This window comes from Eimeria maxima, genomic scaffold, assembly GCF_000499605.1.
Source record: "Eimeria maxima Weybridge genomic scaffold, Emw_scaff417, whole genome shotgun sequence".
Classification (NCBI taxonomy): domain Eukaryota; phylum Apicomplexa; class Conoidasida; order Eucoccidiorida; family Eimeriidae; genus Eimeria; species Eimeria maxima.
The window spans coordinates 2083-27897 of record NW_013566492.1 but is presented as its reverse complement, the minus strand read 5'-3'; the positions used below and the strand labels follow the sequence as shown (position 1 = coordinate 27897).

Sequence of the window (25815 nt, the reverse complement as noted above, 5' to 3'; positions counted from 1 at the left end):
CAAGTCTACTGCTGCAGCATGTTCACCGCGCTGCAAGTACAGCACGCAACGGAACACCACGGAACGCACGAGCGTGAGCATTCCGTGAGGGTTCCTGCAGCCTGGAATGCTCTGGCTTCCAACGTTTTCTGCGTGGAAGCACGAGTGTATGCATGCATGACTGGAGCATGCGCTGAACCAACGTAGAAAGGAAGAAGCTGCTGTCGTTCAATTCACGTTTAAAGAAGGCTTTTAGTTGTCGAGTTCAATGACCTTGAGAAGCATTTGAACCGCTGCCTCGGGGCTTTGCGTCTTAAGGATTTCTCTTGCATGCAGAATCTTCATGCGTGTGCCTGCTGCAGCCCCACCCGCAGCAACAGCAACGCGCTCCGCCTCTACCCATTCTCCTTCTTCTCTGTACATATCGGCTGCCTCTTGCCAAGCTCCACATGCTGCAAACGTACCGCACAGCGATGCATACTTGCGTGAATGCAAACGTGAACTCAAATGTTGGTGTAATGGGTCCAAGGGTCGCAAAGTCGCGTCCTATTTAAGAGATTGTAATTTGTCGTGATGCATGTCCTCGCAGCAACTGGAGCTCATCATAAATGAGAAACATGCACGCTTCTGTAATTTCACACGCATTTACTTGCGCAGCTGCATATATGTAACGCATGCATGCTTGCTAGCAGAGATGATGTTACCGAGGAAGAGGCGTTCGGCTTCTTGATGGCACTTGCTGCTTCTGAGTTGATTGGCCATTCGCTTGCAGAGAATTTCCCTCTTCTCAGAACTGCAGGCAACCCCCAAGACACCGCAGAGGGAGCCAGCACAAACGTGCAGAAACAAACAAGGTAGGGAGACTCTACGGGTGTCACAGGCAAGGAGAATGGATTAACGGCCGGCAACGGAGGCAATAACCGAGGCAACAGACACCGTGTCTCCCGCGTCTTATCCATTAACCCCTCAAGAAAGAGCAGAACATATTGTATGCTTGCTCTCCTACAGCACTCGTTTGCGACGTGATAACAGTAAACTCACCCGACATGTAGGAAAACAGATAGGCACGCAAGCAAACAACGAGACGCATCAACAAGCGAACACTAAAACCGTCACCCACAAAAAGAGCGAACAAACGCTGGTGGAAGCAACTGAGTAGTCAAATGAGCATATAAGAATGCATCCAAGCTGACACACAACAGCGGAAACGAGTAACCACATAAATACAAGACGTTGTAGCTGAAGTGGTTTGTATGCAGGTGTGTGTTGCTTTATGCACTTCTCGATAGCCGTGTGTTGATTGCTGCTTATTTCTTGGCTTCTACTTTTGTTATTAATTTGTTGTAGCTGCTTGCCTAACAGAATCAAGAAGAAGTAGCAAACGATCGAATTGTTTATAGGCCTGCATAAGATGCAAAGCTCCTTCTAAGTCCCCCACAGCCAGCAAGAGCGCCTCCGCGTCCTGCGTTTGCGAGCACTGCATGCGCTTGCAGTTCCTACTTAACCTCAGATGACATGCTGGCCCACGCTATGTCTGCATGCACCGTCCTATAAATGTTAGATGAATCCAACGGGAGGTCAAAGACGCAACGTTTGAAACAGACACAAAGAGGGTAGCACACCATATGAAATGTAGAGAGTCAAACAGAGCTGCACACTGGCAAACAAAAGCTGAACGGAGGTCGGGGCGAAAAACACACATGAACGCAGACAAAGGGAGCAAAGGAGAACAAGAACACACAGCGACAGAGGGGAATGAGCAGAGTTGCAGACAAAATAGCAACGAAACGTGCTAACAAGCGAACAAATAAGCAGACAGGCAAGTAGACAAGCAAACGCACGAAAATGAAAACGAGAACACTGACAATCAAGGATATAGACAAACTTATAGACAAGCATGAAATAAGGATGTAGGCGTAGGCAGATAGATAGACAAAGACAGAAGCAGGGAGACAGGCATCGGGAAGATCTTCATACAGCATTACAGCATTGATTACTTTAAATTTTTTATTTGCTGCCAATTGTTTTGCAAGCCTCTGCAAAAAGGGCTTCATTTCCTTGTCTTCTGCCGCTCTGTGCGCCACCTGAAGTGCACACAACTCAAATTCCCTACCCTGGATGTTTGTGGCAGTGACTGCTTACAAACCATTTCTACTGCGTTTCGTTTAGTCGTATTTTGGTTCTGCTGTTTATGTTTGCGCCGTGAGTGTCTTTTCACCTTCAAGGCAGCAGCCAAATGTCCCCTGTCCATCCTCATCTTCACTGCTCTTGTCGCGGCATTCGCCTGAACAGATTACCCATGCAGTAGACCTTCAACCCCAATGCCTTTTCCTATGTCATGACGGGTTCATGCGTAGCCACCCTGAGTTGCAACATTTGTATAGCGAACTACAGGGAGGGAACGAACGTCTAAGTACGCCTCTTCTGCTTCTGATAAATCTCCTGCCTCTTCCAGTTGTTTCCCCAGGCTGAGCAGCTGCTGCGGAACCAGCGGGCCCTTCTGTACTTTCAGCAACTGCCTCGCCTGTCTCAGGAGGCCCCCCCGGACGCACGCCTCCACTGCTTTGTCACCGCAGCCAGCTGCTGTGAAATGCAGCACTGCAGCTTCGGCCTGCATCCAAATGCATGCATACGTGCGTTTGTATGCATTCCCCTGGGGCTTGTGTGCATGCACGCATGCACACGAACCCTAAACACAGCCCAAATGTTCTGGGATGAAGGACGTTATCTACAAGGCACAGTTAACTGCAACCGCCGCTTCCACATGCATAATGCTCTCCTGTGCACTTATGTTTTCCTGTTGCTTCTGTTTTCTTTCCCCCTCGTTTCTTATCCGTCAGCCTAGATGCAGGTGCCGGCTAATTATTTCGTGCGTTTGCACAGGTTTGTGTGCTCTCTAAACCCATCTTCTCTTGATTCATTCGTGTTCCAGCTGGCTTGTACTTTTGGTTTCTGCTAGGTCCGATATCATGTTATTTTGTTTAATTTACTGCTTCGTGTTGTTCATTTTGCGTTTTTACCTCTCCTCTGTGTAGGCAATCAGTAGCCCACTCCGCATGCAGCTGCGGCAGAAGATCGGGCGACACATTTTCTGCTAGTTCCACCGCCTTTGCGTAATTTCTGCCTTGCCTGAGTTTTGCGAACCGATTTGACAAATTACACAAAGGCACAGATACACAAGCAAAAGCGAAGAAATGCCATCTGCCACTCAATGCACCTCTACGACTGCCACTAATAACCGCTGCTAGTATGACCCTTGACCCCAAATAGTGGATTTGCCGTTTATTAACTGGTGAGGTAGTAGGGATAGTGGTTGTTAGCACAATTATGTGCGTTTACACCGGCCCATTTAAACGTATACCGAATGGTAAATCAAAAGAATTAGGAGAGCATTATAACGCTGTTTCTCCTACTTCCCTTCTGTAAGTGGAGCTTTGCGAAAACTCCAGAAACCACCCCAAGCTTAAGGAAAGATATCGTACAGAAATGAACAAGCTAAGGAAAAGATCCAGTGGAAATGTAGGAGGTACGCCGCAGGCACGGGACGTTTTTGGGCCGATAGAGCACAGAAAAAATACTGCCGCGGCAAGCATGCAGCCAGAGATAGGCAATGAATGATCACTAGATGGCTTACTGGTAAAGCGAAAGTGCCTTTGTCCACTGGCCCACGTGTCTGTACAGTTCAGCAGCTTTTTCTGTCAGCTCAATTTCCTTTAGTTCGTTCGCAATGGTGTCTACGGTCTCTAGTCCACCGAGAGAAGCGTAATTCTCAGCTGTGGATACTTCATCATTGTCGTTAACTTCAGTGATCTCAGATGAAGAGGAATAGGTCAGGGGGTGAGCGGGGAGAGAGGAGAAAATATAGGCGGCAGCCCTCAAGGGGACGCGGGCCTTGAGAAACAATTCAACTGCCTCCTTCGAGTTTCTTTCCGCTGCAGCAATCGCCGCCGCCTCCTCGTACTGCATTCACGCATGGTACAGACCACCACTTGTTCTGCTGGACCACCACTGTGTCCGATGTGCCATCATTTAGGGCTTCTGTTCATAATTTAGTAGACTATAATTAGCGATTTAAGCAGTTTCAAGACATAATAAGGTCGAGTTGGCGTACACGATGTTCTGCTAAAAGAAATGCCTTGAACTCTTTCTTGGCATCCGCGGCCCTCGGGTCCTCTTGTTGTTCCAATAGATTAATCCAGTCCTGCCACCTGAAGCATGAGCAGCAACAGCGGCAGCAGTAACAGAAACAACAGTAGAAATAGGAGTACGAGTTGCCGCCTGCCTCATACTCCAAATTGTGTGTGTTCCTCTGATCAGTCTATGAGCAGGCGAGGCTGTGCAATACTGACATCAGCACAGTACTAATAATTAAACAACTTGACGGCTGTCTTATACAGACTGAAACAAGAGGGCAACAAGCACCTGTGGAGCTGTTGTTGAAGCTGCTGCAGCGTGTCTGTCTCTCGTCGCTGCATCAGCAGCTTCTGCGCTTCTTCAAATTTGCCGCTAAAGACGGCTAGGCTGTACACACACCTCGAAAAGAACCCCACAGCACTAGCTTTGCTCTCTACCCAATATGGTCGATCTTCAAAATCTCGACAGTAAGTGCCAATAGTCGACTATTTAACTACAAACGGTTACGGTATAGCTGGATTTGAAAGAAACCAGTAGTTGCATGTTTGATAAAGTGCACTGAAGACTGACTGCGCTGCAAACGATGCTCCTCCGCCCCTGAAGCCTGTTTGTTGTAGGTCGTTTAGGAAAGCAGCATTGGCTGCGTCTGCTGCAGCGGCAGCAGCAGCAGCAGCAACAGCGACTCGCTGCCGTACTGTTTCCATCACACTGCTGGTGTCTCCGCCCCGCTGCAACTCCGACAAAAGGCCGCAAACTGTCTCTTCGCCAAGCGCGGCTTTCTCTAGTCGTTTCCACAAGTAGCAGCTCACAGAGGTCTCAGGCAGCTCACGCAGCAGCAGCGCTGCCTGCAACATACATGCGACCAGCAAAGCATCAGCATGGAACAAATGCAGGTCCCCTCAAGAAGCGTCTTGCATGCAGCAGTAAGTTTGCATGTAGGGAGAACTTTCAGTAAGGTTCTTGGCTCGAAGTTTTGTTACATCCCAGCAATTGGTTCGCATGCCCTGGAGTCTACTCCATTCACAAGCAGCAAAATTGTGTTCAGGCGTTGTAACTGCTGTACAAATATATTCCGCTGGGGTTGTACTCGAAGGAGCCCCTTTTCTCTGGACATATTATAAGCTATTGGTTGTGATACCATACCATATCATGCCATATCATATCATACGATATCATATATCATACCGTATCTTCTCTGTATCAAATCCTACCATAAACGCATGATATTATAATTCCTCAAAACACTGCAATCCTGCTGCTGCATACCGTAATGTTGTGCAGTTAAGTGGTAGGATTTCCCGTGCAGTTTAGTGTCAAACAAACGTGACCATATGATTATTCTAGGGGTACAAGAGACACCTGTTCATATTGCTGCCGGAGAAGACAGCTTTCAAACTGAAGACGAAGAGGAGACAAACGCTCTTGCTTCTCCCCAGCGTTCTCTGTCTCCACCACCACATAGACCTCACACGGTGTACCACCTGGCAATGAATTGTTTCCTGTGTTCAAGCTGTTAATGGCTCTTCCGCTGTTCTTTGTGCTGCAATTGTCGATGTAGCTGCTATAGCTGCTAATGCAGCTGCTGCTGTTGCTGTTGCTGCTGTTGTTGTTTCTGCCTGTACTGGCTGCTTTTACTTCTAACCGAACTAGCCGGCCTTTGAGTTGGAGCACTTCTATGTCGTTGAGGCAAGTAATATTATACCTGCACCAGCGGAACAATATACACGAGACAAATAATTTCTTTCCGCACAGCAACAGCAAATAAAACAAAGGCCAAGAACAGCAGTTGCTGCAGGAATCACACCAAAAGTACTAACACTTCAGCCGGGAATGAAGGCAGCAGCAGTAGGAAGGCTTATTGTTGCTACCACTATTACTGGTCTAGAAAATGGTGGCTGTCATTATACCAGACGCAGATGGTGCTGTTTTGTTGAGCAACGAGGAGACAACTGTGTTGCAGCATTTCGGCATGTTGACAGTCCTTGAGAATGAGGTGATGCTTTTGCTGATGTCCTTCGCTTTTGGTTTTGTCATTGAAGTACACAAAATGCAAACCCCCAGTTGCCAACAAAAAGGCAACGCCCCTGCAAGCCCCGTAGAGCACCAGAACAGGATTCTTAACGTACGTGCGAGCAAACGCATCAGCAACACAGTAACAACCGCAGCAGTAACGGCAGCCGTGGCAAACAGAACGTCATGAATAGTGGCTATAACTAGGCAGTACTCGGGTTGTAGATGTCTTACGGCAAATACATGCAACCTTTTCTACGCCTGGTTTTCTGTGTTGAGAATTTCTGCATCCTGCGTTCCTTTAGGTAAGGTATTTGTGTTTATTAGTGCATGTATGTGTTAGTTAGGCTAAAATTCTTGTGTGTATTTGTGTAAGGTACTCCTCTGTAACTGAAAACCAAACGGGGGGAACATCACAGCGGATATTTGTTACGTGTTCTCCTGTTGATATCGCCAAGACCCTGTTCAGCAAATATACGCCAGCACAATAAACAAACAAGCAGAGCCACGAGCGTTAATACATGTGCTAATACATACTTCCAGTGCTTCTCACATCACGTAAACACCCGCAAGCCCCCGTCATGCAGCTGCAGAAGGTGCGTGAAAAGCGGAAACCGGTAGCAATGCAGCACAAGCAGAAGTAGCAAACGCAGCAGCAGCAAACGCAGCAGGAGACGAGACTGCTGACAGCAACCAGTTGCTGCTGGCAGCAGCAACAGTTGCATCTGCAGCAGCACCTAATAGTTTGTTTGTCCACTAGGTGGGCCAGCACTAGTCCGTAGTTCTGCATGCACAACATTCTTTGGTACTGCGTGGGTTACGTCAGAGACGTTGAGACTTGAACTAAGCACCGAAAAATTCTTTAGGAGTTGTACGTGCATACCACTTGTTCGTATACACCCGGCAAGCAGCAGAATAATGAGAATTGTAGATGGCTTAAGCTTGTGTGGTGGTTTGTTAGTAGTTACAACAACCGATGCAGCAATGTACAAATATCATTTTCGAACGCATGCTTGTCTTCTCCCAATTGGGCTGGATGTCCACAGCATAAAGGCAAATTGCGCTGTAGAAATGCACTGATGGTCCTTGTATTCCCATGCATGCTGGCATTTATTTGCTGACGGCACGCAGAGTACCGACTTTGTGCCTCCCCACATATGTTGAAACGTACAGAGTGTTGCTGAAGGCCAAGGAGTTCAGGAGTTGGTGGAGAGGCGGTGGCATAACGAGCTGCCAAACATGACGTAGTAAAAGATATGGAAGCGTCTGATGTCACTGCTGTCTGTACACTTTGTCGCCAACAATAACGGGTAAAACAACAGCCGCACCAGCAGCAACGGCACCACACACGGCTACAGTCGACGAAGCAGCAGCAGCAACAACAACAGGAACAGAAAAAACAGCCCCAACACCAACACCAGCATCAATCAATATCAGTTGTCTGTACACCTGATGCCGTACCCTTCTCTCCTGTCTCCGCGTTTACCACAATTATCTGAGCTTCCCCTTCTATTGCCGCCCCAGCCTACGGATATTTGTGAAAATGCAGCAAATGTCCCCTCGTTTACATGAAGAGTCGTTCTTTTAAGTCGTTGTATGCGCACGATTTCGGCTAGAGCTAAACAGTAAGACCGCCGTGGAAGTTACGTGTGCAAGGCATCACTCCCCGTGTGCATGCACACTTTGAGTTCCTTTTGTGCTATTGCATGCAATGCCGCTTCTGCGCAGTTGTTTTCTGTTGGTTGTGGTGAGCAGAGTGTAGCATTGTTGTGCGGAAACAATTAGTTCGCCTTTATGCTTAGGTATAATTATAGTCACTATAGAACATATCATGTACCTATATACATAGCCCATATCTAGGCTTGACATGGCTAGTGCTTCTTCTCAGGAGGAGTGGTATGCAAGGTGGAGAGCTGTCAGCCCTCGAGCAAAAGCTCTAAACCCCTAGTATTATGGACTGAAGCCCTAGCCCTCGCTCGGTAAAGCGCAGAAAATCAACCAGAAGGCACAAACCCACTGTAAGTGCTGGCATGTCTTTGTCTTAGTCGCCGTGCATTTCTTCGTGCAACGGGCAGACAGAGGCGCACCTCGTGAAATAAACAAGATCCCTTCTGCTCCCCAAGCCAATGCAGATCACCCTTTGCTCGCTGTTGCAGCCTATACACACGATTTGGCCCAACAACTACCCCCACAGTACATTGTGCTGTCACTGCAAGGATCATCTGCTCCTGTTGTTGCAGCTGCTGGTGCAACAGCGGGCAGAGAAGCTGGAGGTATTCATAATCGTCTTCCTCGCGGTGCAGCGCAGCCCAATTTTGGGAAGAGGAGCAGCGCACAGCGATCTGTCGACACATGAAACAGGCATACTAGGTTCACTGGAATTCCTAGGTTTTGTGGCAGTGCAGTGTTCAGAGATGAGGAGTCAAAAACAGTTTATAGGTAGATCATACCGAGAGAGCGAACCCCGCCTCACAAACACATGAAAATTAATTAGTCTTTGGTGATTGACGATTGAGGTGTAGCATCGGATAGATGGGATGCATATGTGACTGGATATTCTAAAGTGCTCATGCACGACTCTAGGGCCTGAGATACAGAGCCCACTAGAAGATGGTTTATAGTGGTTGTTTGCATACGGTGTTGCAGAGGTTGACGGAGAGTTGCAGCCGATTGGGCTGCACAGATAGCAGCTTATGGGCAGTGACCCTCTCAACAGAGCCTCGTGCAGTAGCAAAACAGAGACTTGTGTTGTTTCCCTCCCACATCAGAGCTGTTGTTGCGACTGCTCCACTGCACCGCATGCAGGCTGTTGCTGCTGCTGGCTTTTGCTGCTCCACGAGAATGGATTCGTTTCTTCCTGTGCATGCATCATGTGTATGCCGTTCTGGAGATGCATGCGGTTTGCGAGATGGGTGCGGTTGACGTAATGCATGCGGCGTCAGCAACAGCAGCAGCTCCTCCCCAACAGCAACGGCTAAGTATGGGGCTGTGGGGTGCCAGGCAAGCAAAGCCCCAAAGCCCTGCACCTCCGCTTCTTGCAGCTGCATGCGCAGACCAACAAACGCAGGGATGTGTGAGTGACATTAGAAAGAAGTGAACTTGTTTCAAGATGCATGTGTAGATGTCAGCATGCAGGTGCATCTACATAAAAAACGTTTACATATATATGCAGTATATACATATATATTGCCATATAGTTGAATTTAATGGCTACTCGTGTGCTCTTTCACATACGCTTAGACACAAATAAATAGGATTGCATACGTAAACATACACGTTTACACAAGCGTATATACGTGTAGGCACAGGTGCAGAATCTACTGCGTGCGTTAGTAAGAGGTGTTACAGTATGACAGCATAGAGCTGCGCATGCGATGCATCAACGGGAAGTGCTTCCTTATATGTTAAGACACAGAGTGAGCCATACTACAGTCCCGTCCAGCCCCAAAATGAGAACCACGTTTGCTGCTGCGCATGCGACCGCGTCACTTCGAATCTGTACTGAGCTCACGGGGGCCTCTAACCTGCAGTGAAAGAAAATCAACCTCAATCCCAAATAGTCAAGCCGCTTGTTCTGCGTTCTCCGCCTAGGCGTTCACTGATTGGGATGGCGCTGCAGTGCTTTTGCCTTTGCTGGGTTGGCGTCTGGGTTTTGGCTTCGTTTGGGCCGTAGTGTTTAGTGCTTGTCTAGCGTTTTGTGTTCAGGGCATGTGGCTTGGGATTTGATTTCTGACACTGCAAGACTGCGCAAAGCGGCAGAAGGCGATGAGGCAGCAAGGAGGTGGAGCAGCACTTGGCCGCTGCGGTGTCCAGCCACTACGAGGGCCCCATCTTGCGTGCATGCAAGGCTTGTGACGGGGCTGAATGCATAGCAACCACAGCGCTTCTACTTTGGCGGCTGCACGCATCGCCTCACTTTAGAGTAGCACATGGGAGCGGCAAGTCGTCGTGTGGAAGCACGGTATCAATAGCCCCATTCAAGGCTGCATGCGGCAAAAGTTCATGGGTTTCGCTTCATGTTGCATGCATGCATGTATGCATGCATGCACAGACTTTCACGTATGTATGCAAAAGTCGGCATCCATGTATGCAGGAGAGAAGAATTGCAGAGTGAAGCTGACCTGTGCGCTTCATGCAGCGTTCCTAGTTTGTTTGCAGCTACATCTGCAACTCGAACTCTGCCGCTAATCAGGCCTATAAAAAGGAGGTTGTTTCCTTCTTTCGCCCAAGCCAAGCATGTGGCTGTACAGCCCAGCGGTAGCCGACAGCAAATGCGTCTGCGTCCTTCACTATTCACTCCGTACACATGCACCACTCCGTCACTCTGCGCAACCGCAACTTGAGACCCGTCAGCGCTGAAGGCCAGACCTGCATGCGTCCACATTCATGCATTTAGAGGAGTGCGCTGACGGTACTACAGACTTCCAAAACACAGCAAAGGGTTGTATTTGTTTGCCGTTGCTTTTCTTTCACCAATAGGATTGCGTTGCTATTATTACAATAGCAGGCGATGTCCAACAACTGCGTATATCAGCTGTACCGGTCACCAAGTGGTGGGGTTTTCCTTTGTCGGCTGCTCTTGTCACAAACACCTCTTCTGTGTATGAGGGGAGCCCTGAGGGAACCTCGACGGGGCCCCCCAAAAACCGGAGGGTCCTATCGGTGGTCGCTACGCACACACGCGATCCGTTGGGGCTGCATGCAAGAGCCGTTACACTAGAAAGTCCTTCTGAGGCTTTGAGCAGAGTTGTCTCGTGAAGGAGTTGATGCTGCTGCCTTTCCGTGGAAAAAGTCAACCTGGCGTTTTTCATTGTTTTTTATTTGTGTTTACGAGACTTGTAAAAGATTAACTATGGAGGAGTCGATGAGGAAGAGACCTGCGTTTTGCCAGCAAACATCGGGGAAGAAAAGGCATTTAAATCGTTCACAGTATCTTTCTTCATATTTTGTCTTGTATGCTTAACTTTGGCGGGGCTGCTTAGTGCGGCACAGCGCCTCTTTGCCCTCCCCCCTTTGCCTGGGATTCGGTCCCCTGATGCGCTTTCCTCGGTCGAAACCGAATCATACATCGCTCATAATTTGCATAAGCAGCATCGTGCGTGGCTAGTTGTCCTAATTCTTCAAGCGACTTGGGCAGGAAAACACCAGAAAAACAGACAGTGGCAATTCTTGTCGGCGTGGCCTCTGTTCTCTGTACAGGCACCGAGGCTGTGGGGGAATTTATATTGCAAACACTTCAACAAGGTTACAATTCTAGTACAAACTCCCATATTGTTGTTCAATGTTTCTAATTATCATTTTAAAGTGTGTTCATTGGCCAGTTGCCCTCCGGTCACCACTAGCTGACGTGTGCAGACGACCGGACGGTTGTGTGCATCGTTCAAACTAAAAGCAGCTGTTCCATGTTTGCGCCTAGCATTTAAACATGTATTCAGTAATAATAATATAATAACTCCATGTCTTTGTTATTTGGCTGTGCAACTACTAATAATCGGACCCGTGGAGCTGCTCACCGCGCCCTCGACTGCCAGATCCGCCTCTCCACGCTCGTTGGCGGTGACCCCACGGGACCGTTTTGCCTGAATTTCTCTTTTTGCCTCAAAATTGACATCTAAAAGGAATCCAATTGTTAGTTGGCCGTTATTTAACATATTTAAACGCGAGTCAGTCGCGGAGTTTCGCTAGTATATTTGGATCCGCTCGTCTACACGCTAGTTTTCCCGCCCCACTCCGCTGGCAGCAATTTATTTGTCCGTTGGATATTGGCAGTTGTCTTGTGCTACAAGGAGGCCATCAAACAGCTTAGCTTGAAACTCACTCACTGTGCGGCTCTTGCTGTTGCCGCTGCTGCTGCACACGCTGCTTCTGCTTCTTGGGTGTGCAGTGCTCGGCAGCGTCCAATGGATAACTGCAAGAGCAGGCGCTGCACCCTGGTGCCCTTTTGTACTGGGGTACATAGCACCACATCTCCTGCAGCCGAAGCAGCTTCTGCTCTAGTTGACCCAAGAAGCAGCCACAGCAGTGACAGCAGCACCAACGCAACCATTTCACACAATGCAGGGCCGTGTGTAGCTCGTCCGTTGCCTGCTGATCTCACAGGGATGAAATGCACAGATACCCCAATGGAGGCTAGTTCTTCTTTTGAAGAGACACAGCGGTTGCTCCTTTGGTCGGCTTCGCCATCTCTTCTAGCAGCAAAAGGCACATCAAGCCCCTCGGTACCAGTAACAACAGGAGGAAGCCCTGCGTCACCATCAGCCGCTTTGTTGCATTCGTTAGGCGATGAAGGCCTGAGAAGTGCTTTGCACCCGCCAGGCATTGTGGCTACTGCTGACTGGTTACGTTATTTACTGTTTCAGGCTGTAGAGGATGCCCAGCTTTTGTTTTCTTCTCTGTTAGATGAATGCGAATGCAGTGCATTGGGGTTACCAGAAGACACAAGAAACGCTGGAAACGAAGGCAATGAAAAACAAACAGACAGAAACACTAATTTCCCGCAAACTCCAACAGCAGCAGCAACACACGTATTAGATCCACCCATTGCGTTTGCTGTTGCTCCAGAAAAAAGTGCGCCACACAGGCGCCTCAATAGATCTGAAACAGCAGCATCACCCTCGGTAAGACCAGCAGCAGAACCTGCAGAAGCAGCAGCGACAGCAGGAGAGAACGATGAGGGGAGAGAAGGCTGTGCAGCTACAGGAGCAGCGGTTCCTGGCTCGCTAATGGAGAGCGAGGAGTCAAGCACATGCACAGAGATAAACAAAGCAGGCACTGGTGATACAGAGACAAACTCCAAAAGAGACGAGGAGGCAGAAACAAAGGATTCAGCAACAAATATAGAACAGGCAGGAGCAGACAACGCGCAAGCACCCCCAACAGCAAGAGAATACATCTCCACAACCATGTCATGGGCCTTCAAACAACTCGAAAGTCCTCGCTTGTTCCCCTTCTCACCCACAGCAACAGCAGCAGAAGCAGAGGCAGGAGCAGCAGAAGATGCAGCAAGAAGGCAACCGCCCATTACAGGAGCCAATCAAGACAAGAACGAAGAAGAGGAAGAGAAGGAACTTCGCCAAACAGCCGCATTGATCGTTCGTCGATTGTTGCGGTGTTATGCTCACATTTATCTATATCATTTACCCCTGCTACAGCAATACGACGCCGTAGCTTCTGCAAATCACTGCCTTAAGAAGTTGATGTTCTTATCTGTCGATGGAGGCCTCATCGAAAGGGGTGGACCACTTAAGAGCTTGGAAAGGGCCTGGCTAGACGCTGCACAACCTGAGGCATCGCTCAGATGTACTGACACCAAAGATACCCCTCAAACAGCAGGACATCGAGAAACGAACGACCAGAGAACAGCACGTGCAGCGCACGCAGAAGCCCAGTGGCTGCTGCCCGCGCTTCAGAACGCGGAGCTGTGTTTAGGTGCTATTGAGGGGGAGGAATTCCCCACCACTGGGAGGAACTAACTGCAATCTGATTACTGCAACAAATACTGCTGAAATGAAGCAACAGTCTATCGGCATACAATACAAGCACACATACAAAATCAGGCAGCTTAGTCATAAGTCAGGAGCGCAATGCCATGAGGAGGTTTGATGGCAAGTAAGGAATCAGGCAGTTAGGGGCAATAAGACAGGAAGTGGCTCAAAACCACACCTTGAAGTCATACAGATGGCCCAAGCAAGAGGAGAGGACAAATTCCAACAAAAATGAAACAGCATTAAACTGGTTAATAACAGCTTTGCTACAGCTCTCTATTCTGCCGGCGTCTCCTCCCTTTGCAGATATTGCTGCTGCAACCTCAACGTTACTCGGCGTAATGCAAGCCTTATCTCCCCTCGCAAAGATGCATGCTTGCATGCATGCATGACTCTTTGCTTGCGTGTTCTGCGATGCGAGTCCGATGATCTATTCTCACCGGTACTGTCCCCTGTCTTATACTACTAGCTAACTAATCTGTGCGCCATTGGGAACCGACGTAGTCCAACCAACTCATTAAAATGCTCGGTTGTCCACTCAACCACCACCACCAAATAACACCTCAGCGCAAGAACCCCACCCCCGCTCTGCTGTTCAGTCCCCCACCCCACCAGCCTGGAGCTGCATGCAAAGTGCATGCATCTCCTACCGCAAGCCAAGAGGGAACGGAGCTGTGGGGCTATGAGCTGTTTGCATCTAAGATGATGCATACGGCAGTTGCCGCACTCCTACGCCCTTTGCGCGGCAACAAATGCTAATTGGGCCACAGAATAAAAGGGGGGTGTTTTGTTATTCAGTTTATTACTTCCAGTTCTGTTTAGGCGTACAGAATTAATATTCAAATCCAACGCTCCATGCGTTACTAGAGCACACCAGCAGCCCCTCTGCAGGCCTCTCTCCCACCACCCACCACCTAACCCTAACAACAACAACTACTACACTAACAATAGTAAGGACTAGGGGCTCATGTTTGCGTTAAGCAGCAGCTGTTTCTTCTGGTTCTTCTTCTATTTCATCCTGGGGTACATCGCCTTCAACACGACCCATTCCCTCATCTTCCTCTTCGCTAACCTCCGATCCCTCCGACTCTGATGATTCCGACAACAACAACTCCTCGAGACGCCGCTCCTCCTCCGTGCCCATAACCATAATCTAAGTCCCAAGCAAGCACACAAACATACACGCACGCGCGAGTGCTTACATGCACGCTTGTAGTTGTTCAGGCACGCCTGCAACACTATCTCCCCCGGTTGCATATGTGCATACACGTACACCAGCTCATGCTATGCAGCTGCACGTGCGGGCCTGTGTTCATCTTGTTTTGCAGCAACCAAGCACAGATAAAACAAACAAATACGCGAAAGAAAGATGCAGCAATTCGATGCACGCATAATCCGATAGTGAACACGAGTGTAGGACCTTTTCAGGACGCCAATCCTAAAACAAAAGGTAAACCTAATGAAGGGAAGGCGCCAGACAAAGTCCAAAAAAATACATCCTTTTGTCTACCCCTCTAATTGACACGCCTTGCAAAGAGGCAGCCGCACACATGCCGTTAGGCCAGTGCATGCAAACCCATGCATGCAACACGCAACACGAGAGGGGAAATGATAATTTAGTATTCTCCAGACAGCGCGCAAGTATTTAGCCGTGCATGTATATATTCACTATAGCCCGTGTATGCAACAAGAACATGTAGGGGCACCCAATACCAACGAAAACAAGAAACTCGCAGAGAAGCAAACATGCAGCCGCACACGGCCAGCCATCTTCCGAAAAGGCAAGCGTAAAAAAAAAAAAAGTTGCAAGCTCTTCTGATTTTAGGCATTTGCCGAAGAAATTCGAAACAATGCCACTTCAGTAGTAACTTAGCACCAGCAGCAGCAGTAACAGAAGCAACCTAAGCAGTTGGCGCTTACCTCTTGTATTTTTTGCATGCCCATTTCCTTGTCGAAGCAGGACGTGACGATGACATATTGTGGAGGGGCAATTAACTTGACGGTGATCTCAACTTTGTCATCGCTGACAGCTTTCCCTGCAGTGAGGGCATCGCGGACAGCTTCAATGCCTTCCCGCCCGAAGCACCAGACGTCGACACGAGCCCTGATGCAGTAGCAGCACAATGAATGGCAAATCCATTAGCATTGCGAGAAATATGTATAGACAGATACAACGGATAAACAGAGAGACACAGATTCAAACAAGCAACCGCAAACAGGAGACGCAAACTAAAGAAATGCAGCAAAATTAAATTAAACTACAAGCGTGGGAACTGCGGAGAGGTTGCCTGTATAGTTGCCCGCAACGACAACAACACACAGGAGGCCAACTGCAGCTTAAGCGCACAAACAGCAGCAGGTAGAGGTGATAGCCAGACGGACCGGCAAGCCTAGCAACATAACAGAAGCAATATTATACACGAATAATAATTACTGTTAATTAATCACCTTAGCTTTAACGCCTGAGGTGCCAGACGGAGCTGAATGTCCTGAATAAGAGACTGCTTAACGTCTTCTGCTACGTCAAGTCCTCCAAACACCTCATCGGGGTCTATTGCAGCAGCCTACGCGCACAAGCACATGCCAGTATGCAGTGTATGCATGCATCCATAAACGCATAGAAAGGCCTTTGCACGCTTTTGCATGCATGTCAGCATGCATGCTGACATGTAGACAGGCAGCAGTATGCGAAAATGGACATATGTAGAACACACTACATGCCATATACTAAACGCAGCAGTAGCCAGCCCCATAAGAAACTCTAGCGAAACCGTATATGTAGGACCTTTTCAGGACGCCAATCCTAAAACAAAAGGTAAACCTAATGAAGGGAAGGCGCCAGACAAAGTCCCAAAAAAGTGTACTTTTGTCTACCCCTCTAATTGACACGCCTTGCAAAGAGGCAGCCGCACACATGCCGTTAGGCCAGTGCATGCAAACCCATGCATGCAACACGCAACACGAGAGGGGAAATGATAATTTAGTATTCTCCAGACAGCGTTCACGCATGCATGCACCCTCCATCAAGCTGCAAGAAGCAAGCCAAGATAATGCTGGAAGCGGCTGAAAATGCATCGCTGCGCTGCAGGAGCAGCAAGCAACCGCTGCAACCACTTGCATGCACATCTCACAAACCAAAACAACAGAAAGGCAAACAGTGTAAGCCAAGTGACCGTAGTTAAGAGTACCTAGATCCTTTGCTCCTCAAGCAGCAGGTAAATGGGTAATGTAACAATCTGCACAATGTGTATGTGCTCAAAACAACACAAAGAACCAAAGGGAAGATGATTAAAATCCTCATTAATGGCTATCCTTGATAACTCACTTTAAGCGCATCCAACGCATGCCCGTACTTCTTGTAAAGAGGCCAAATAACCTTTGCGTTGAGCTCGTCTACGCGCAGATTGTGCTTTAAGGCAACATGGCGCACAGTTTGGTGGACCTTCTTCCCCTTAGAATATCTTTCCTCGCACTTGACGATATCCTCAGGAGAAACTCTGAACAAAGGAAGAAAAACACCAAACGCATGCTCGTACTTACGTGCATGCAAAACAACGAACATGTCGAAACGCTACAGATACCCATATAGATAAACCTTACATACATAAAAAGAAAACAATATATAGAATACATATTCTATATATTTTATGGATACTGTGTATGCCATACACAGCACACTTGGATAGACAAGGCTGCGCATTTTATTGCTTTTTCACTGCTATACAAACTTAACGTACATGAACTCAACGAGCATACAATGATGCATATGCTCATATATGCATAAGCGGGTGCACGAGACAGCATGCGGATCCTATATACCTATTGAAACAGCTTAGTTCTACAAACAAACAAACTGTTGGCTTATATATACACAATATATATATGCATCTATGTGGTACATGTGAAAAGGTGAAGGTAGAGCAGCATGAAGACATGGATAAATGGAGATGCACGTACCTGCTTTTGCTGAGGTCAATATAACCCTTGACGGCGTCGACCCTAAGGACCATGACCGCTTCGAGTCTGCCGACTTTAACGAGTTTGGTGACGGAACGGAAGCGCCTTTTGCTCAGCTCGGACATCAGAATCATGCCCTCCATGTTGTTGTACTCAAGAAGGGAGACATAAGCTCCCATCTCTGCTATTCTCTGAACCTTTACCATAACCAATTCCTCCAAATTAGGAAACTTGCGCTCATAAAAGCGCATATCGCCTAAGTTGGGCCGGGCTTGTCGCCCCACCGCCTCGGAGCCCCCAGCTGGCTGGGCCATCGTTGCATAGACGCGATGCAAGAAGAGGTAGAAAAATCGAAATAAATACTTAAATTTATTGTTTTTTCAAAGAGAAAGCCGTTTCAAACGCCAGGTTCAAACGCAGCTCCACGATAAACCCACATCCGCAGCAACAAACCCCAATACAGCTGTCGGTGCCCCCAGAGGAGACTATAAAGGGGGGTCGGCAACGAAAAAAGAAGAGATGCGGTCTTTATCTCAAGGTTGTTGCTGCAACAAACAAACCCAAGCCCCACAGACACGCTGCATCCTGCAAACAAGCCGCCTGAGGGACCTCAGTGGAACGTACTGCCGAAAGCCCACGCTGATGCATGCAACAGCAACGGGGCTGGAGGTGAGCGTACTCCGCTCCCCCCGCGGTTTGTTAGCGAACTTTAATTTATATAATTAAACAGAGTCAGTTAACTTGTTTTAGCTTATCTTAGTGCTTTTTTACACTCATCTAGCTCCTCCCACTGCAGCGGCGCCAGCCCGTCCCCCCACTACCCACCCGTGGGTCGTACGTAGCAAAGGACTGCGCCGAGCACTTATAGAGGCACAATACTTCCGCTAGAAATTCCCTCAAAATAGATAATAACATCTTCCTTAATATCTAGTCTTCCAGAGCACACCGAGATAGCCCCATGGAGCCGCGTGTCAAGGACCCCCTGACACGAGTTGCAACGTGATTTACAGCAACCCTAGGAACAACACAGCCTCACATGGAGGCAGTAAGAAACTGTCTTTCTTGTGTGCATTTAAGTTGCATACAATTGTTGAGGGTTTCCCATGAGTGGAGGCTGCCTCAAAGGCCGACCAACGCTGGATTTCCATCTCCAGACGAACTTGACAAGACGTCCAATACACTCTGCTACACCCTTAAACCCCCCCGCTTATAGCGGACTGCTACGCGGTACTATAAAGGTCCAAAGCGGGTGTTACAATGAACTGTCTACATGAGGAAAAGTCCCTCATGGGTTGCGCGGCAGTTTGCTGCAACTGACGCTGCAAAGCAACTGCGCAACTTAGCATAGCTAACCCCCCATTTGCTGCATATATTAACACTGCATGCAGTTGTTGAACGCACAAATGCCACTTGGAAGAAAATTCAATGCTCCAACAGCAGCAGCGGCAGACATTGCTGCCCCAGGTTTCTCTCCAGACAGTACACATACACATCTGCGTGTTCGGCAAGCAAAATGTGAGTGAATTCAGGGGTAGGGCTGTTGTTGTGTCCTTTGCCACTGCAACGGATGCTTCTTTTTGTTGCTCTATTGCGTCCTCGTAGTACAACTTGGTGCCCTGTTTCTCCTGCTGCTACATATTTTGCTGCTGCACCTCTTGGTGGTGTTGCTGGATTCCCTTCTTATCAACAAGCAGGTTGTTGTTCCTGTCGATGCTGATCCGCATCTCTGTAGATCTAGCTGCTAGTATTGCTGTAGCTTCTGGTTCTGCCGCTGCTGCGGTTGATTATGTGCCTGACTCCCTGCTGTTATTCCCTAAGCTGGTTGTCCACACGTATTCGCATGTGTCTCTATACTTCTACAATAAAAATGAATATTTAGACACAGGACACCAGCTCTGACTCAGGTGTATCCGTGAAGAGAAGTATTTCCTTTGCGGTGTATGCATGCATGCATCACAAGATTATGTATAGTGTAGGTCAAGTGTATATATTTCTACGGAGTTGCGTGTATGTACTGCATGCACCCAACTGAGTAACGCTAAGCTATACCTATAATGGCATTACTGCAACGAGTCCTCTCTCTACCTTTTTTTTCTTTATTTGTAGACGGAGTCGTGCATGCGCATGCAAGTACGATGTGTATATAAGCGTAAAAAAGTTTAGAGAGTTTAGATTATTAAAGGAGATACATATATCACGCAATATATATCATATAATATAATACAGGGAGTATATTTTGCACATACTGCACGCATGCGCTGTGTGTGCAGTAAACCATGTACATACACCTAAGGTTCTTATCTAAACACATATAAAATATATGTATATAGATGTATATGCAGATACAATATACATTTACGTAATATATATCCGCATCTCCATAGTATATACCTTTGCATGAGTGTAAGACCTGCACATCGGCACAATGCTGCAATGCGTGCACCGCGCGCTGCTGCACCTCTGGCTGCAGCTGCAGCCTTGGGTGTTGCTGCTGCTGCTGCAGCTCTGGCTGGTGCTGCTGCTGCTGCTGCGGCTCCTGCGAGCTTGCTCGCTTAGTTGTCCTCTGTTCCTGTAGACGTCGGGAGACGCCTCCTGAGGCCCTCGGGCTCCTCCGTGCACCTCTGGCTGGCGGCTCTTGGGGAGCTTGTCTCCTCTTTCTCTGTTTCCTCTTTAGCAGCAGCATCTGCTTCCTCTTCAGCAGCAGCAGGAGCAGCTGCAGGAGCAGCAGAAGCGCTTACCTCAGAGCTTGCAGATGTGGACGTTGCTGCTGTCTCCCCGGCCTGTAGGGCAGTCCCCTCCTCTCCTACTGCCCCAGGTCTTCTATTTTTGTCGACGCGGTATATCCATCTCTGGTAAAGGTATATTATAAATATTATATCTGAGTACAACCATAACAACCCTGTTCATGCGCACATGGCTGCATGCATGCGTGCGTTCGTGCGTGCATGCGCATGTACATGGAAAGAGCATGTATGCATGCGCACCGGGCCAAGGTCCCAAACCGGCCCCAAACCACATACATACGCATCCACTTCTATTCCAAATGCAAATAAAGGACTGCATGCGCGCATGCATGCATACATGCATGTATACTGCTGCAGAATCGCGGTGTACGTACCGTCTCGGAAGCAAGACAGCCGATGCATCCATGGCATGTCTATTAGGAAAGAGGCAACGTCGTCAACAAATGTATTCAAAGACCTGCGCGTACACCCCAAGCACACAACACATGCACCCCTAACCTTCCCTGGCTGCATTCACATATGTGTGCATGCAGCAGCAGCGCCACGAACAATAGCAGGAGCACGAGCATCAGCACGGCAACAGCAGCAAGAACAGCAGCAGCTGCAGCTGCAGCAGCAGCTAACCTGTAGATGAGGGCCCTCCAAGGGAGATGGTCAACAGATTTAAGTTTGTAATTAATATACAGCTGAGGTGTCATTAGAACAAACCCTAACAAAGAAGAAAAACAAACAACAACGGGAACAATACTAATAAAAAAAGCCCTAAACCCTCAGCTCTAAACCCAAATACAGAGAGAGGAGAGACAGAGAAGCAGAAAGAGATACAAAGAGACACAAAAAAGATAGACAAAATACACAAGGAAGGGAAAATCCAACAGCAAGGGAACCCGACACCCTAAACCCTAATCTTACCGAAGGTATAGACGGATCCTGCAAGGACAGAAATGATGTAGGAATACCACGACCTGTACTTGTTGTTCAGCAGCGCGTAGATAGCATAGCCAACCAGCTGCAGCAAAAAGCCCCAAAACGCATGCACTCAAGTGAGAGCACACGTCTTCTGCAATCTGCATGCGCCGAACCCTAACAGGCATTCCTTTGCCGCCACAGCAGCAGCAACAGCAACAGCAGCTACAGTAACAGCAACCGTCGAAGGAGAAGGAGGAGCAAAAACGGGCATACCACCCGCAGCAGCAACAACAGCACAACCAGAATCCCCCAGCAGCAGCAACAGCAGCAACAGCAGCAGCAGCAGCATGAGGTGCAACGTACACAAGGGGCCAATGCAATGCTAGCGTATTTAATAGCCGTTCTATCATAGTCTTTTGTCTCTGATTCTGAATAACTTCTTGTAAAAGAAAATTTAATAAAAGGAAAAGAAGATTTCTTCTCTATCTTCATTGCCTTTGTTAACTTCCAACCAGATATCGCTGCAAATAAATCCAGCCCCAAAATATGCATGCAAACATGCATGCAGGCATGCAGGCACTGGATGCATGCATGCAAATAAACAAATGAATAACAGCAGCGATAGCACAACATCTACAAACCTCAAACACTGTCTACTGTACTATGCAGGCCCTAAACCCTAAACCCTAAACCCTCGGCCTACCAATGCCAATCAGGACTTCGAAGAGAATCAACCAGGAGGTCTCTTGGCTGTCAAATAGGTAAAGCCCTATAATCACCTGTACAGAGCCCCAAACGCATGCATGCACAGGCAGCATGCAGAACCCTTGCATGCATGCATGCACGCATGCATGCAGCCAGTAGAAAGCCCCAACAGAAGGAGCGTAGAGCGCATGCAGAGGGACTGCCAACAGAAAAGCCCCAAAACGCATGCAAGTTGCTTACTTCGCATGCAAAACCGAAGATAAGAGAAGCAGCAGAGAGTCCCTCCATAGATTCATTCTTATACCAGAACTGCATATCTGTATAAAGGAGACACAGCAGCAACAAGAAAAAGAAAGAAATAGAAGACAATTACACGGGCACTGTCTCCTTTTCTGGGCAACTATAGGTGTCTCCTCTGTCATGTATCTCTTTGGATATCTCCGCCCCCGTCTCTGGCATCCCCCTTCTGTCCCCGTTCCTATCTCTGTCTCCTTCTCTGTCTTGCTTCCTGTGTCTGTCCCTGTTTCCTTTATAGTTTATTTATGCAAGTGTCTCCTTTTTTTTCTATATGTATGTATATTGTACCATTCTTGAATGCGAAGAAGGAGAAGACAGAATGTGCTAAGATAAAGAGGGCAGAGAAGGCGAGCATAAGAGGGTTTGTCTCTATTAGTATTCTTTTTAGCATAAACCCTTCTTTCTCATTCTGTAGGCCTAGCTGCTGCTGCTGCTGCTGCACTCCTGCCATTTGGGACTGTAGCATCCATGCATGCACGCTACCAACACCAAACGAGAGCGTTACATTCTGCGGCTCCTCCTGCATACGCATATGCATGCATGCATCCATCCATCCATCCAGCTATGCACTATATTAATATTATTATTATTAATAGCATTATCTGCATTATAAGGGTTTATTTAGGGTTTAGGGTTTAGTGTTTGATTGGATGTACACTAATGGATGCAGAAAGGAGACAAATAGAAAACAAAAGGAGACTAAATGGGGGTGAAAGGGACAGAGAGAGACAGTAGGAGACAGTAGGAGACAGAAGGAGACAGGAGGAGACATAAAGGAGACAAAAAGGAGACAAAAAGAAAAGGAGACAGTATATAAGACGTACAGCAAGAGTATCATTAATAGGAATAAAATTTTTCTCAATTAGCCAAAAATCAGAAATATAAATCATTGGCTCGTAAGTCCCTTCTGTATAGCGGAGCTTAAGACCTGAATACACCATAAACCCTAAACCCTAAACCCTAAACCCTAAACCCTAAACCCTTGGGCTTAAACCACTCAAGTTGACATCCAAGGGCGTGAAGCTGCGTTCTCTTAGAGGTCTAGAGCAACGATTCCTTATGTATGAATAATAAACCCTAAACCCTCAATCCTAAACCCTAAACCCTAAACCCTAGAACGGACTCTGTAAGGGCCCTGCATGCAGTGACGCGGAGTTATGGATGGAGGTATCATAAACTAAGGAGACATCTAGACGATTCTTTAGATGGCGTATTGGCTCTGCAGAAGAGTCCTGAGGAGACAGACAGAAAGGAGACAAAAGGAGACACATAGGAGACAAGACACAAGAGAGGAGACAGGTAACAAATAAAACATCAACACACAAAGAACACACAAAAGAAAGGGCCACAAAAAGGAGACAGAAGAGGAAAAGGAGACAGACCCCCAAACAAAAAAAAAAGAGACAGAAGAAAAAAGGAGACACTATTGTACCTCTTCTGTAGTTGTTGTATCTGGTGCATCAAAGAGAAGAGAATGTTGTGATTCGTCTCCTTTTAATGGCTTCATCTTTTGTACAAGAGATTGGGTCCTCTGGATAAGGAGACGCTCAGGTAATCCTGCTGCTGCTGCTGCTGCCTCCTCATCCGTCATCTGCAGCAGCAGCAACAACAAATAACAATACAGTAACACATGTAGGTTGTGCATGCACAAATGCATGCATGCATGCATGCATACAACAACACAAAAACAGCATACCACAGCACAGCAACAGCAGCAAGAGCAGTAGCAGCAAGACAGCAGCAGCAGCAGCAGCAGCAGCAGCAGCAAGGGAAGGAGCAGCAAGGTACCTGTTCTCTATTTTTATCATATGCTGCATGAGGTACAACAGTGACGGTAAGAAATAGATCTATATCTTCATGAATTAAGAAATAATTATTCAGGTGTATAGGCAGCTCCTTCTCTATAGAAGAAGACCACCAATCATATGTATACTTCTGATTCATTAAATTAAATATATTTGCTGCTGCTGGTAAATATACAGGATTGTCACACTTTCCTGTTGCTGCTGCTGCTGTTGCTGCTGCTGCTGTTGCTGCTGCTGTTGCTCCTGATTCTCCTGTTTCTGCTGATGATAATGATGTCCCTTGGTCCGATGCTCCTGCTGCTTCTCCTCCTGCTGCTCCCTCTGCTCCCTCTGCTGCTGCTGCTGCTGCTGCTGCAGGTTGGGGGGGCGGAGGGCAATACGTAATTTGCTGCTGTTTATTATTGAGGGTTTTTAGGGGTATAATAAAATTAGGGTTTAGATAAGGAAGAAAGGGTTTAGGGGGAGGGACCATAAACCCTAAACCCCAGGGGGGTTTATTATTATTATTATTATTATTATTTTCTTGAGGGTTTATATTATAAGGAGACAAGGAAGGAGACAAAGAAGGAGACAAAGGAAGAGACAACGGAGATAAAGAAGGAGACAATGAGGAGACAGCAGCAGATGGCATATAATGTAAATGTACAAAGGCGTCCTAAGGAGACACACAAAAAAAAAAGGAGACAAAAAGAGACAAAAAGGAGACACATAAAAAAGGAGACACTTATACACCTGAGGTGTCTCCTGTCTCCTCATATATATCTGTCTACTAGGGCCAGGGAACAGCAGCAACAGCAGCAAAAGCAGAAGCAGAAATAACAGCAACAACAGCAACAGCAGCAATAGCAGCAGCAACAACAACAGCAGCAATAGCAGCAACAGCAGCATTAACTGACAAATCCTGCTCCTGGTTGCAGCACATTCTTGAGTTGCTGCTGCTGCTGCTGCAGCTGCTGCGGTGTATTAGCAGCAGGATTAAAGAAAGAAGATGCCATGTTTATTAATGTCTGCAGCAACATTATCTTTAGCACCATGGAAGCCATACGTGCTGCATAATGCATGCACACGCATGCACATATATACATGAAAGCATGCATGCAGACGCATGCATTTGCATGCAATTGGATGCATGCATTTGGATATATACATACCAATGCATGCACAAGCCCAAAAAGTGTTGGGTCGAGCAGAAGCAGCAGCAGGAACAGACAGCAGCAGCAGCAGCAGCAACTTCGCAGATATTATAATATAAACAAATCCTTACCTAAGAAACCCTGCTGCGGAGCTTCTTCTGCTGCCCCTGCTGCTGCTCCTGCAGCTGTTCCTGCTGCAGCAGCAGAGCCTCCTCCCCCAGGCTCCGCCATCTTCACTACGGTTGCGGACAGTCTACAGCAGCAACAGCAGCAACAGCAACAGCAGGAACAGCAACCGCAGCAGCAGCGGCCTCCTTAGGGGGCTCAGCTAATATGATCGCGGAGGGAATGGCCTCAGCTCCTGTTAGGTCTTCTATGTAGATGGCTTCTGCTGCTGCTGCTGCTTCAGCGGCGGCTGCTGCTGCTGCTGCTCCCCTGCTGCTGACAGGTTAACAGTCCGCAGCTGTGGCGTGTGTCTGCTGCTGCTGTTGGTGAAGCAGATGTTGCTGCTGCAGCTGCTGCTTTCACCTAGCAGCACAAAAGTCACAAGTTTTAGAAGATCTCCCTCTCTCCTGCTATGTATCAGCAGCAGCAGCGGCGGCGGCAGCAGCAATAGCAGCAGCAGAGGCGGGAGCCGCAGGTGTATGTACAGCTGTGT

The 25815-nt window shown here is 47.8% G+C and overlaps 4 protein-coding genes across 4 annotated transcripts; 1 reads left to right on the top strand and 3 right to left on the bottom strand.

Annotated features, from left to right (window-relative positions):
- Window positions 1-231: 231 nt before the first annotated feature.
- EMWEY_00032290 (selective LIM-binding factor, putative) lies at window positions 232-5274 on the bottom strand (the record flags this gene model as incomplete). The annotated part of the gene is made up of 13 exons (XM_013481782.1): window positions 232-431; window positions 684-772; window positions 1021-1082; window positions 1340-1441; window positions 1977-2063; window positions 2198-2263; window positions 2387-2590; window positions 3000-3108; window positions 3614-3939; window positions 4091-4187; window positions 4402-4500; window positions 4684-4958; window positions 5257-5274. 13 exons carry the CDS (start codon window positions 5272-5274, stop codon window positions 232-234), a joined length of 1734 nt encoding a protein of 577 aa, XP_013337236.1.
- Window positions 5275-12245: 6971 nt separating this feature from the next.
- Window positions 12246-13595, top strand: EMWEY_00032280 (hypothetical protein, conserved; the record flags this gene model as incomplete). Its single annotated transcript, XM_013481781.1, has 1 exon — window positions 12246-13595. One exon carries the CDS (start codon window positions 12246-12248, stop codon window positions 13593-13595), a length of 1350 nt encoding a protein of 449 aa, XP_013337235.1.
- Window positions 13596-14583: 988 nt separating this feature from the next.
- Window positions 14584-17878, bottom strand: EMWEY_00032270 (eukaryotic translation initiation factor 2 alpha subunit, putative; the record flags this gene model as incomplete). Its single annotated transcript, XM_013481780.1, has 5 exons — window positions 14584-14760; window positions 15528-15711; window positions 16056-16171; window positions 16933-17104; window positions 17565-17878. 5 exons carry the CDS (start codon window positions 17876-17878, stop codon window positions 14584-14586), a joined length of 963 nt encoding a protein of 320 aa, XP_013337234.1.
- Window positions 17879-20116: 2238 nt separating this feature from the next.
- EMWEY_00032260 (cleft lip and palate associated transmembrane protein 1, putative) lies at window positions 20117-25388 on the bottom strand (the record flags this gene model as incomplete). Its single annotated transcript, XM_013481779.1, has 14 exons — window positions 20117-20442; window positions 20683-20765; window positions 20933-21017; window positions 21221-21317; window positions 21581-21738; window positions 21921-21996; window positions 22163-22239; window positions 22508-22676; window positions 23044-23147; window positions 23343-23451; window positions 23652-23810; window positions 24211-24375; window positions 24921-25072; window positions 25289-25388. The coding sequence occupies 14 exons, from the start codon at window positions 25386-25388 to the stop codon at window positions 20117-20119; spliced, it is 1860 nt and encodes a 619-aa protein (XP_013337233.1).
- Between the last annotated feature and the right edge of the window lie 427 nt (window positions 25389-25815).